The following is a 12,758-nucleotide window of genomic DNA, read 5'->3' as shown; positions in this document are numbered from 1 at the left end:
CAGCGGGGGAGGGGGGAGGAGGGCAGGGGAGGGGCGCTCACCTGGCGAGACGCGCGTGCGGGGGACAGAGGGGAGCGGCCCCCGGGGTCGCCCGTTAACTGAAGCCGTTCTGGAAGGGAAAGCGTCATCGCGCCCATAAAAGCGGCTGTTGCGCAACGTGACAGGGCGCCGTGGGGGGCCCGGCGGGGCGAGGGTGCGGCGCGGGCAGGGCCGGTTTCCGACGCGCTCCCGGAGAAATACGCCTTTCCCCCATATTCAGAAAAAGTTTTATTTTTCGCTGAAAAGTTGGAAAGCGAAATTGTTTCGTAGGCCCTTTTAGGGCGGGGGCCGCTGGGGAGGCGCAGGGCAGGTGCGTCCTGGGGGCGCCCGTCCCACCCGCGCTCTCCGTGGGGCGCCCCCGCTGCACCCCGCGCCCTGGACCATGACGGTGAGCAGGCCTGTCAAGGGCGGAGGCGGGAGCCTCCCCGAACCCGGGCGCCGCTTGGACCTCGAGTCCAGCGCGGGGTGGGAGACACCCCACCTCTGAAATGCCACCGGAAACGTAGCGGGAGTGGGGGTGGGGGTGGGGATGGCCTTAGTGGAAATTGCTGGTGGCTGAAAGAATCACGCCATGCTGGCCTGCCTATTCGTCTTAAAGGACCTCTCTGAGGGTGGACGTGGCTTTCGGTGACACGAACGTTCGAAGTCCCTGATCATACACAAAATTCTGGTCTCTTCCATGGGAGCAGGCTGGGGGGAGGTCCCGGCTGCTCTCTAGGAGGACCCAGATGGCTCGAGCTTGCTGGCGACCATCTGGCTGACCTTGAGCAGGGCCTCCTGGAACTGGGGGTACTCGTCCTTCACGTGGTGGAGGATGGTGCTGATGACGGCCAGCCGGTTGTCCAAGCGCTTGTGCTCCGCCAGCAGCGACTGCTTGGAGCGGAACAGGAACACGTACCTGCCGTCCTTCACCGCCTGGAGGTGCTTGAGGCGCGTCTGCAGGGCCACCAGCTCCGAGAGGTTCTTGGGTGGGACAAGAGACCCCGCATCAGGTTAGGCAGGTTGAAAACAGGACACCAGCTTGCCCCCCCACAAAGTCAGGACTGGAGGAAATGCCAGGTGGAGAAGGGTGAAGGAGAGAGATTCTCCAAACCGTGGAGAAGAGGCAGATGGGCGCTTTTCAGACCCTTTCCCTTTGCCCGTCGTCTGAGAGACCTTTAACGCTCCCAGGTGCCCACCCCCAGAGCGGACACTTTTCGCTACCTCCCCTGTCTGGGCTGATCAGGCTTGGACCCGGCAGACTCAGCTGGCCCCTCTCTTCTGCTCACACCACATCCGATCTGGCGGGAAAGCCCACGGGGGCGGCTGAAATTGTACGCAGAATCCGACAGCTTCTCACTAGCCTCACGGCTACTGCCCTGGTCCATGTGGCATCTCAAACAGCCTCCGGTGTCCACCCTCCACCCTTCCGTCCCACACACTCAACGTCAGAGCCAGAGCGGTCCTGCTAAGACCCGAGCCACTCCTCAGCCCCCAGCCCTCCCCTGTCTTCCCGCCTCCCCGAGAAGAGCCCAAAGCCATGATCACCCAATCACTGTTCTCTGGCTGCCCCTAGAGTGGTCTCCTGCCCTGCGTTACCCAGCCGGCAGCTCACTCCCTCACCCCCTTCAAGTCTGGACTCCACAATGTTTTCTCAGACCCCCCATCCAACCCCGAGGCCCCTTCTCTGCTTTTTCCCCAGAGTATTTACCACCACCTAATTCTCATTCATTGTGTTTACCATCTGTTCCTCTGCCCCTCAAATGTGATGGTCAGGAGGGCAGGGATCATTCTCTGTCCTGGTCTGGTCTGTAGCCTTAGCACCCAGGACAGCGCCTGGCCCACAATGGATGTGCGGTGTCATTAGATGGTTAGAGAAGACGCGATGAGCCAGGAATCCCAAATCGGCTGGCAGCGCTGTGATCCCTGGGCGAAGCGGGTCGGGAGGAGGCGCGCCCGAGGAGGCAGAGTGGCTGCTGCGAGGGGCAGACTCCACGCCCGGGTTCTTGTGGCCCTGCTGGCTCGGGGGACGTGCCTACCTGTTGCTTGAGGGCCAGGAGCTGGCCCAGGCTGGCCTCGAGCTCGTCGGTCCTGGACTGCATCTTTGACAGCTGCTCTTGCTTCTCCAGGAGGGAGTTGCTCATGTGCTTTTGCATTTCTTCCAGTTCCAAGATGGCTTTGGTGCACTCCTCGGTGGCCTGGGGACCGTGCCGGGATGTGGTTATTTAGTGGACGGAGTCAGGCTAGAAGGATATACTCTGGGGAGGGTTCCCGTGAGGATGGAGAGAGTCCCTGCCCCTCGGGAACCAGGACCCAGAGGGGCGAGTCCCAGTGAGACGCCAGGGCGCGGGTAAGCCCACACTGCAGACCGCTCCCCAGAGGCAGGCATGGCTTGGGCAGAGACATGGGGGCCTGAGCAGTTCTGGGGCCCCTCTCTTGCGGAGGTCCATCTGCCAGGGCCCAGGGACAGCTGAGCAGCTGCATGCCAAGGCTGGGAGCAGATGCCTGGGCGGGAGCTAAGGCCTCGCGGGGTGGGGGTCTGGGAGTGGGAGTGAGGGAGGCCAGCGGCAGGGCTGGGAGGGAGTGGGGGAGGTCTGGTTCCATTCCTCTGAGGTCAGGTGGCTGGGGGTGGTTCCCAGAGGAAGCAGCTGGTGGGGTCCAGTGGATGAATGAAGTAGAGGTGACCAGGTGACTCTCAGGGTCTAGCCGGGGACAGGGGAGAATCTGGGATGCGCTGGCAGGGAGGAAAAAGGGCCATTCTGGGCACAAACGCCAGAGGCCTTGCTGGGCATGGTGTGCGGCAGGAGGACTTGGGTACAGCGCACCTGTTGCTGGAGCTGAGGAGTCGGGCGTGGCGGGGGGTGGGTGGGTTCTGGGCAGGTGTGGGAGCCCCAGGGATGGAGAGGGATGGATCTCACGAATGACCAGCATGGCAGAGAGGACCGGCCAAGAAGGACCAAGAAAAGGCCACTCTGCCGCCTCCAGTAACTCCCAAATGAGGAATTGGGTCAAGCCTTTCATTTTGGGCTACTCTGTCCTTATGCAGGATTTACACCTACGGGGGCTATTCCAGCACCCTCCATGGGATCCTCTGGGCGACTCCACCAGATGAGTGCCCATTTCACAGGTGAGGAAGCCGAGGCACAGAGCTGTCAGGCAGCGTGCCCGAGCCCCGCGTGCAAGAGCTTGGCCGGACACCGGTGGGGCTCCGAGGCCAGGTTCCGTGTCCCGTGAGCCTTCTCCCATCACGGCTCCCCTACCTTGTGAACGTCCCTGATCTCGCGTCGCAGCTCTGTCTGCTTGCGGTGGAAGTCCGTCCGGGTGAGCAGCTTCTTGTCCGTCTTGCGCTGCCCCTCGGCCTGGGTGGAGATGGTCTCTCTGCGGGCAATGGCCAGCTCCATGTCACGGATCATCTTCTCCTGCTGCTTCAGCAGCTGCCCGTGCCTGACCTGGGCACACAGGGCAGAGGGGCGGTGAGGGAGACTGAGGCACGGTCAGCGCAGCTCCACGGAGCCCCGGACCAGCACGGGGACGAGGGGGATGCGCCCGGGGACACAGGGATCGGGGGGCATCGCCAGCTGGTCAGAACGATTTTCAGTTCCACGTAAAGAATGCACGGGCAACAGGAAACTAGAAAGGGCCAGAGGCCAAGGGGAGTTGGCAGACAGAGGACACGGCTCGCAGCCTGGCTGGGATTCTGGAGCAGCACAGGGACAGTAGGTTGATTTCTTACTCGTGGTTTTGTAAGATGGTGAGGTAAAGGGTCTGTGGGACCAGGGCTGGGGCCCCGGTTGTCGAGGAGGCTGACCGTAGGGGCCACGCAGGGTTTTCTCGAGCAGCGGGAGTGTTCTGTCTCAGGTGTGGGGGTGTCAATGTGGGCCCGTGCTAAACCTGTCCAACTAGACATTTAAAATAAGTACATCTGATTGTGGGTAAGTTCTGCTTCAGAAAAGTGGGTTCAAAATAGAAAAAGATAAACAGGGGCGCCTGGGTGGCTCAGTTGGTTATTCGTCCGACTTCGGCTCAGGTCATGATCTCACACTCCGTGAGTTCGAGCCCCGCGTCAGGCTCTGTGCCGACAGATCGGAGCCTGGAGCCTGCTTCGGATTCTGTGTCTCCCTCTCTCTCTGACCCTCCCCTGCCCGTGCTCTGTCTCTCTCTGTCTCAAAAATATATAAATAAAACATTAAAAAAAAAAAACCCTAACAAACAGCGAGTTTAGCAAAACCACGAAACAAAGGCAGTAAATAAACGTCGCATTTCTGTGGGCAGTGAGCAACTTGAAATTGAAAAAGTGGAAAAGTACCAGTGACTTTAGCACCAGAAAACTGGAAATACTCAGGTAGAAACCTAACCAACAGGCGAGGACCGGATGCTGGCAACAAGTCAGACAAGACCGAAATACGCCAAGGGGGCGCGCCGTGTTCACGGGCTGAAAACCAGCCATGGAGAGATGCCGGACGGTCTAAACCAGCCTACGGGCTCAGGGTGGCCTGAGCACAGTCCCCGAAGGCACTTTTGTGGAGATCCACATGCCGATTCTTCAATTTTTATGGAGAGGGAAAAGATGCCGTGTAAACAAAACAAGCTCACGTAAACAGTGAGCTGCAGTGGTGTAGACCACGTAGGATGGGGGGCAGGGCAGCACGCAGTCAGGCAGACACAGCAGAGTGCCCAGAAATCCAGAAATAGACCCACCCAACACGGTCAGCTGACTTCAACAAAGACAGTCCTTACAATACCCGGGGCCGACACGATGGGACATCCCAAGGTAGGGGAGTTAGCCTCAAACCACGACTCACACCATACACAAAAATTAACTCAAACTAGGGCATGGGGAAAAAAAAAAAAAAACAACAAAGTAGATCATGGATCATAATGGAAAATGTGAAAATATGAAGCTTCTAGAAGAATCATCGTGACCTTGGGCCGGGCAACGATTTCTTAGATGGGCCACCAGAACCAGGCGTAGAGAACGGACTGGGTCCTCGCCACCATGATGAGTCTCAAAGACATGAGGACAGGTGAGCAAAGCCACACTGAAAATGTTTCACGCCACAGGATCCGCTTATGTGACGTTCTGGGAACTTCAGGGACGGGGGCGCGGGAAGCTCAGCCCAGGGGGCGCGCGGGAACTTGAGGGCTACGGGAGTGTTGTGTGTCACAAAGCGGTGGTGGTTACGTGGCACCATGTTTTTGTCACGACTCACAGGACGGTGTGCCACAAAGGGCGAGCTCGCTTAAAAGCCGCAGTTTACGAATCAAGGCTTGTGGGCCAAGGCCGTACGGACGTGGTCGTTCGCAAAGTGCCTTTTGGAAAAGTGGCCCATGGCGGGGGGTCTAGTCAAGCACGGAGACACTCTTTCACCCCATAATCCCGCTTTGGGCACCTAGTCTACAGAAAACAAGCACACCCCAGTGAGAGAGGATATTGTTGGAACGTTGTTCATGGTGACGAGGCACCATGGGGGACTGGGCATAGTCTGAACTCATCAACCCGGGAATGTTCCCAGGAGTTAGGATACAACCGTGGAACATTCTGTAACCGCTAAAGACTGGGTTAATGTCCATATTACTATTATTATCGTTACTATTATCATTACTTATTTTAGAGTGCGTGCATGTGCGGGGGGAGGGAGCGGAGGGAGAGAGAGGATCTTAAGCAGCCTCCACCCTCAGCGCAGAGCCCAACGCAGGGCTCGATCCCACGACCCTGGGATGATGACCTGAGCCGAAATCAAGAGTCTGAGTCGCCCGGGCACCCCTGTCCGTAGTATTTAAAAATAAATAAATAAATAAATAAATAAATAAATAAATAAATAAATTGCTGAGCTGGACGTACGGATCCTAGTTTTGTTCAGGGACAAAAAGCAGCAGCCAGTAAGCAGGCAGGGAGAAGGCGGTCCCTGTGTGCCCGTGTGCGAGCGCTTGGCGGGGGTTCGACCTGCTGCAGCCACAACATATGTGGCTTGTGTGGTTTGAACAGTCAATCAAGTGGAGGGTTTTAAACACTTATCAGGAGCTCACGCATTTGATCAGAATTCCCCTGAACGGCACAGCCAGAGGGGTCCTGATTAAAAGCCGGGCTGTGGCAGTGACGAGTGTTTGTTTTTATTGCCTACTCTTCCAGTCTCTTCAGGCTCCGTGATAGCCTGGGATCTAATTACCAGCCTTTCGTGAGGTCATGAAATCTGGCTCAAGATGACGGTGGAGAACGAGGGAGGCTCCGAGGGAGGAGACGGGTGCAGTCTCGGAGCACTTTCGACTGAGCGAGGCACCTTCTGCTCGATAAATGGGTCATGAGATTCGGGGCTCGCCACGCCACCGGCACGCAGGAAGGCCAGAGTGCGCTGGCTGCCCCGGGGTCAGGATCCGAGCGCCTCGTGAAAATACCGCGCACACGGCTGCGTGTGTCTGGTGGCGTCCGACTATCTCCGTGCAGGAAGGACGGAAGAGGACAGACCGTGGACAGGAGGTCGGCGAGGAGGCGGCTGGTGGTGCTTGTGCTTGAAGCTGAGGGGTGACGTCCGTGCCACGGGCCAGGGTGGCCCGTGCGGTTCCCGTGGGGCCCTCCCCCAGTGAGGCCAGGCCCACCAGCACTCCCCCCACCAACACCACCCTCCTCCCACCCACCTTCATCCTGTGGATCTCTGCCTTCATGGCTCGGATCTCCATCTGGCCCGTCTCGGAATCCACCGATGCGCGCATCTCTTTCGCAAGCTGGATTTTTTTCTCCCAAAGCATGATCTGGTGTCTTTGAAGGCGGGAGACGCAGTGTGAGAGAGGGCGAAATTAAGGGGATTTCTTTCTGAGGCTGCTGTGAGCCCATGCTCTTAAGTGCTCGCTCCAAATCGGGACCCACAGCAGGTGGGTGGAAGGCAGGTCTGGGGTGGGCTCAGAGCAGGGGGCCCGGTGCCTTGGACCCGGCTCTGTCTCGCTCCCACATGGCGTATTTAAATACCCAGGCAGGGGTGCCTGGGTGGCTCAGTCGGTTGAGCGTCCGACTTCAGCTCAGGTCACGATCTCGCGGTCCGTGAGTTCGAGCCCCGCGTCAGGCTCTGTGCTGACTGCTCAGAGCCTGGAGCCTGTTTCAGATTCTGTGTCTCCCTCTCTCTCTGACCCTCCCCCGTTCATGCTCTCTCTCTCTCTCTCTCAAAAATAAATAAACATTAAAAAAAATTTTTTTAAATAAATAAATAAATACCCAGGCACCGGGTGACGGGCTCAACTGTTAAACAGAAACAAATTTCCCCTGTTCTGGGACCAGCAGGCTGACATAAAACCCTGGGCCAATGTGCCCTCTGAAGTTCCTGCCAGCCCACCCAACCCAGGACAAAGGGGGCAGTCGTGCCCCGGAGACCAGAGTGGGACCCGAAGCCCCCTGAGTCTCTGTGGACTGGCACCCTCGGGGAGGGTAGAATTTTGCAGTCCTCCTCCCTCTCCCCTCTGTGCCCCAGAGCCACGCTCCTCACACAGTGCTCAGGGGCAGGGGCGGTCTCTCCCCACTACAGCACCCGACGTGGGCTTGGAGGGCAGGTGCGGCTCACAGGCTGGGCCTCGAAGGCACCCAACTACCTTCCCAGTAGTGCCAAGTCCACCTTCCGGCACCCTGGGTGGGGACGGGGGGCCACCATCTGGTTTGCTAGGGGGCGAGCACGGCAGGAGGAACCTGGACCCACAGCCACAGCCACGGCCACGGCCAGACCAGCTGCCAGCAATGGCCTCTCCTGCCCCACTGAACAGGGTGCCCCAGCCACACGTGGCTACGGGGCGCTTGAACTTGGCCGAGTCTGAATCGAGATGTGGCAGGAGAATAAGACACACGGCAGATTTCAAAGACCGCGTGCAGAAAAAGGACATAAAATTCAAATTACGGCGTCCACCAATAGATTTACTGGAGCACAGCCACGCCCGTTTGCTACGTGTTGTCCACGGCGGCTCACGAGCTGCGACAGCAGACTTAAAGTGGCTTCAAACAGGGCTGTGTGGCTCCGAAAGCCGAAAACATTTACAGTCTGGCTCTTTGTTGCAAGGGTTTGCCAGCCCGCGATACAGACAGACCGCGGGCGTGAAAAGAGAGACGGAGAGAGCTGATCAGGCAGCTGTAGGGGAACCAAGAAAAGAACACGAACGTGATAGGAGTTGACGTAAGAAAAAGCCTGCACAGGCCAACAGCCCAGAAGCTACTAGGATATTCGCAAAGATTACGGAACGAGTGAGTCACGGGACGGAAGGCACAGCATAGGGAATGTCATCGGTGGTGGTGTAACGGCGTCGGGTGGTGACGGCCCGCAGCTACCCTAGTGGTGAGCACAGTGCACACCCCTGGGGCCAGTGGGACACCGTGTGTCAACCACACTTCATTTAGAAGAAAAAGTTGCGATATCAGCGAAGACCTACGCCCGTGCCCCGGTCTCCACATTTGTGTCCCTCGCCGCTCCCCCTGACGCCCCGTGTGACGGTGGTTGAAGGTGTCACCTTTGGGAGGGGCTTAGGTCATGAGGTGCAGCCTCACCAATGGGATGTGTGCCCGCAGAGGAGAGGCCTGCGGCCACACAGGGCGGCTCAGCAGCCCAGCTCCCACTGCAGATGTCGGTCCACAGAAAATACGTGAATCTGCTTCCAAGGGCAGCATAGAGAACACCCCCATTTTTGTTTAAAAAGCAAGCAGAGGGGCGCCTGGGTGGCTCAGTCGGTTGAACGTCCGACCTCGGCTCAGGTCAGGATCTCACGGTTCGTGGGTTCGAGCCCCACGTCGGGCTCTGTGCTGACCGCTCCGAGCCCGGAGCCTGTTTCGGATTCTGTGTCTCCCTCTCTCTGCACCTTCCCCGCTCATGCTCTGTCTCTGTCTCTCAAAAATGAATAAACGTTAAAAAATAAATAAATAAATAAAAATAAAATAAAAATAAAAATAAAAAGCAAGCAGAGAGGAAAGACACAAACACCGTGGGTTCCGGTAAGGGAAGGGGGTTGGGACAACAACGTGACTTTCCCTGTCTGCTCTGCACAGATTGTTCTAGCGTAGAATGCTTACAGCTGGGGGTGGATTACTGTGGCCGTCAGGCATCACAGCAATAATGTAACTTTTAACGCTTGTCCGAAAGAGCCACTCGCTTTCCCCCCCGATGACTGGCTTGGCGAGGGCGGGCGGCCGGAACCGTGTGGTGACATCAGGTCTTTCCTGGGACCCCCCCCCCCCCCCGCCCAGTGTTGGCTCCAGAACCGCTCCCCAGGCAGGTGTAGTGGACGGTGGGCGCCCCTGGGCTGCAGGGGCGGTGACACCACAGTGGCACTCACTCTGCCTCCACCAGGCTGTTCAGCATGGCCGCCTTCTCCTCCTGGAGCTGGTCCAACCTCTCCTGCATCTCGATGGTCTCCCTCTCCGAGGCCTGCGCGGGGACAGGGGCGCGGCCGGCTGTGGGTGACGCGGGGGGACGCGAGCGCCCACCCGCGCGCCCTCCCTCCGCCAGCCCGTGCCCTCGGGCCCTGACCTTCAGGGAGCCCACGAAGTCCTTCTCGGTCACCACGTTGTTCTGCTGTAGCTCCTCAGAGCTGCACCGACTCCTGTTTGCCAGCACGTTGATCTTCCGCAACTCGTTTTCCAGGCCCCTTATGTGGCACTCAATCTCCCTTTGCTCCTTCTTCTCCTGATCGATCTTGTCTGCGGCAGAGGGGACGCGGGGGTAGCCATGTCCCCAGAGAAGCCCCCGCTCCCCGTCACAGCCCTGGCCGCTCCGTTTCCGAAGCCTGGCCCTTTGAGGGAACGGAAAGGACCCCTGTGTGCGGACGGCCAGCAGGTGAGGGGACGAGATGATGGGCAGGGAGTAACCTGCCCTGAGAGTAACCTTGGGGACGTGGCTGGTGCTCCTGGGTCTCCCGGAGAGGTTGGCTCTGCCCCCTACACCAGCCCGCCCAGCTCAGGGGCGGGGGTTGGGGCAGAAAACAACCACCCTCATCTTCAACAGTGGGATTTGGACGACCCCAGGGCGGGCCAGGAAGGCAGCAGGACCCCTGGGAAGAAATGGGCCCCGGGGGCGCCTGGGGGGCTCAGTCGGTTAAGCGTCCGACTTCAGCCAGGTCATGATCTCACAGTTCATGGGTTCGAGCCCTGCGTCGGGCTCTGTGATGACAGCTCGGAGCCCGGAAGCTGCTTTGGATTCTGTGTCTCCCTCTCTCTCTGCCCCTCCCACCCCCCTCAAAAATAAGTAAACATTAAAAATTTTTTTTTAAAAAAAAGAAAGAAAGAAATGGGCCCTGGGCCACTTAGCAGCATTTCCCGTGGGGCCGCATGGCTGGGCTGACCTGCGTGGATCTCTGGTTAGAGACTACGTGCGACCAGGTGGGGGATCAGGGTGCCTCAGCGGGGGCCCCGGGAGGGGGTGGCGGCTGGGAAGGATGCCTGTCTCACCCTACTGGACACTCCAGCACATTAGAGACCCCTGGTTTTTACACCGTCTGGGAGCCCGTGGTGGGACGGGTTTTCCAGGTTCCGCCGGAGAGGAAGAAAGATTTCCCATCTCGCAGCCCCGAGTTTGGGGCACGAGGTGTCCCCCCCCCCCCACCCCGCCCCCCAGAGGGGGACCCGCTGGGAGCTGCATCTCTGCGTTTCCAGTCACGCTGGAAACATCCTGCCTTGGGCAGGATGGTGGGCCTTCCACGGTCCTCTCTCCGGAAGCGCCCTTCCACCTGAGAACTGGACAGATCCAGTGCGCCGGCCGCGGGGCTGGTGGTCAGGGCAACGGCTCACGTTTACGAGAGGTGCCGTGATCCTTGTGGTTTCGTGAAAAGTAGGCGGTGGGTCCCCCTCCCCGGACGCCGAGCGCTTACTTTCTATGCGCAGTTTCTTCTGCTCCAGGATGTGGACCTCCTTCGTGAGCGTATCCAGGGAAGCCAGCTGCTCCTCCTGCTCCTGGGTGACCTTGACCATCTCCTGCTGCAGGCGCAGCCAGGTCACCTGGGCCTGTGTCACGCTGCTGTTGTTCTCTTCGATCAGCTTGGTCAGCCGCTTGATTTCGAGCTCCAGAGGCCCCACTTCTTCTCCCTACGAGGGACGGTCACAAAAAAGCAAATCGAGCCTCCTTGTTTCCAGAGGGGTGCTCTCCGGGTGGGCAGGGGAGGGGGCCAGGAGATCACACATCTGTGCGAGGATGACTGGGGACGTTTCCTCTGGGGCACCGGGCTCCCGCCATATGCCCCCCTGACCCACTGTGGGAGACACGGGTCTCGGGAGGCCTTCCCCACCACCTCACAGCCCTGTGGGGCCAAGGGCAGGGTTGGGGGAACTCCGTCACCCAAAGGGGCTTTGCAAGTTGTCTTTTTTTTTTTTAATTAAAAAAAATGTTTATTTTGGAGAGAGACAGAGCACAAGCAGGGGAGGGGCAGAGAAAGAGGGAGACACAGACTCGGAAGCAGCCTCCAGGCTCTGAGCTGTCAGCACAGAGCCCGACGCGGGGCTTGAACCAGTGAGATCGTGACCTGAGCCGAAGTTGGACGCTCAACCGACCGAACCTCCAGGCGCCCCATCAACTTGTCTTTTACCAGCAGACTGTCATGGGTCGGGGTCTGTACTCTCTTAGGACCCGTGTGGGTTGCAGCTTTGAGAAGGCTCCCTGGTGTTTGGGGTCTCCCGTCTTACTCCCGGACCGGAAGCCCGGAGTTAGGGCCCCAGGCTGGGGATACCTGGGTGGCCAATAGCACTTCAAGCCTCAAACTCATCAGACCCCCTCACGTAGAGCAGCGGTCCGAGGGTCAGATCCCACCCACTGTCTTTGTACGACGAGAAAGAAGAAAATTGTGTGCCAGGTGAGAGTTACATGGCATTCACACTTCAGGGGCCATAAATAAGGTTTAATTGTGCACATCCATTTACTTAATCGCCTGCCTCGCCGGCCGGGACAGCAGGGGTGAGTAGCTTCGGCAGCGCCCACCTGGCCTGAAACGTTTGCTGTCGGGCCCTTGGCGGAAGGAGGTCCGCGGACGGCCCCTGACTGGGGTCGTGCCCCGTGGGTATGCCATTTCACCCCTAAAAGGGGCGGGGAAGGCTCAATTCTGAACCTAAGGAGTTGCGGAGACGGCCAGGCACGGACACCGAGCAGGGGCGGCCTCTCCCGCCCCGAGGTCTTACCCCCAGCTCGGAGACCATCTGTTCCAGCTGCTTATTGAAAAAGTTGATGAGGCCCTGCTTCCTCTCGATCAGGATCGTGCGCCTGGAGATCTCGTTCTCGCTGTTGGTGATGAGGTCATTGACTTTTTTCACCTCCTTGTCTAGCTCGGCCAGAGTCTTCTGATGGGCGTCCAGCCTGCAGTTGGTGTTCGTGATGTCCAGGGTGGTCTGGGCAACGTTGCCGTCAGTTTTGGAGAGATGTGTCACCTGAATTAGCAAAAGGAAACGTGTCTGAACGTCTCTCCCCCCTGGGTGGGGGCTCCAGATGAGCTGGCCGGGCTGTCATTTCCTTGAACACCTGCCACACGGCCAGCCTTCCTTCCTGCCAGTCTTCACATATAAGCCCCCTTCCTCACCCCCAGAACCAGAAACAGGATCATACTCTACACATAGATTTGTAAGCTCCTTTTTAATTAGCTAAAGCTTGGCTTCTATTGTCATGTCATTGTCTTTTAATGTTTATTTATTTTTGAGAGGGGGGGGGCACAGAGCGCAGTGGGGGAGGGGCAGAGAGACAGACAGAATCCGAAACAGGCTCCAGGCTCCGAGCTGTCAGCACAGAGCCCGACGCGGGGCT

General features: G+C 58.6%; 1 protein-coding gene across 2 annotated transcripts in view; it reads right to left on the bottom strand.

Annotated features, from left to right (window-relative positions):
- Positions 1 to 254: 254 nt before the first annotated feature.
- Positions 255 to 12,758, bottom strand: part of CCDC40 (coiled-coil domain containing 40) — a 42,967-nt gene continuing 30,463 nt past the window's right edge. Inside the window, exons 13-21 of one of the 2 annotated variants that reach the window (XM_047831620.1) lie at positions 12,143 to 12,388; positions 10,846 to 11,059; positions 9,510 to 9,679; positions 9,316 to 9,407; positions 6,652 to 6,772; positions 3,279 to 3,467; positions 2,058 to 2,216; positions 1,243 to 1,319; positions 856 to 1,002 (exon numbers count right to left, since the gene is read on the bottom strand). In XM_047831620.1, coding sequence (XP_047687576.1) covers positions 948 to 1,002; positions 1,243 to 1,319; positions 2,058 to 2,216; positions 3,279 to 3,467; positions 6,652 to 6,772; positions 9,316 to 9,407; positions 9,510 to 9,679; positions 10,846 to 11,059; positions 12,143 to 12,388 — 1,323 coding nt within the window. In that variant the 3' untranslated portion in view covers positions 856 to 947. Of the gene's footprint in view, positions 1,003 to 1,242; positions 1,320 to 2,057; positions 2,217 to 3,278; positions 3,468 to 6,651; positions 6,773 to 9,315; positions 9,408 to 9,509; positions 9,680 to 10,845; positions 11,060 to 12,142; positions 12,389 to 12,758 lie in introns of both variants that reach the window. The other variant, XM_047831621.1, reaches the window with a different exon arrangement.

Source organism: Prionailurus viverrinus, chromosome E1 (genome assembly GCF_022837055.1).
Source record: "Prionailurus viverrinus isolate Anna chromosome E1, UM_Priviv_1.0, whole genome shotgun sequence".
NCBI classification, from domain to species: domain Eukaryota; kingdom Metazoa; phylum Chordata; class Mammalia; order Carnivora; family Felidae; genus Prionailurus; species Prionailurus viverrinus.
This window is presented reverse-complemented; position numbering and strand designations above follow the sequence as displayed.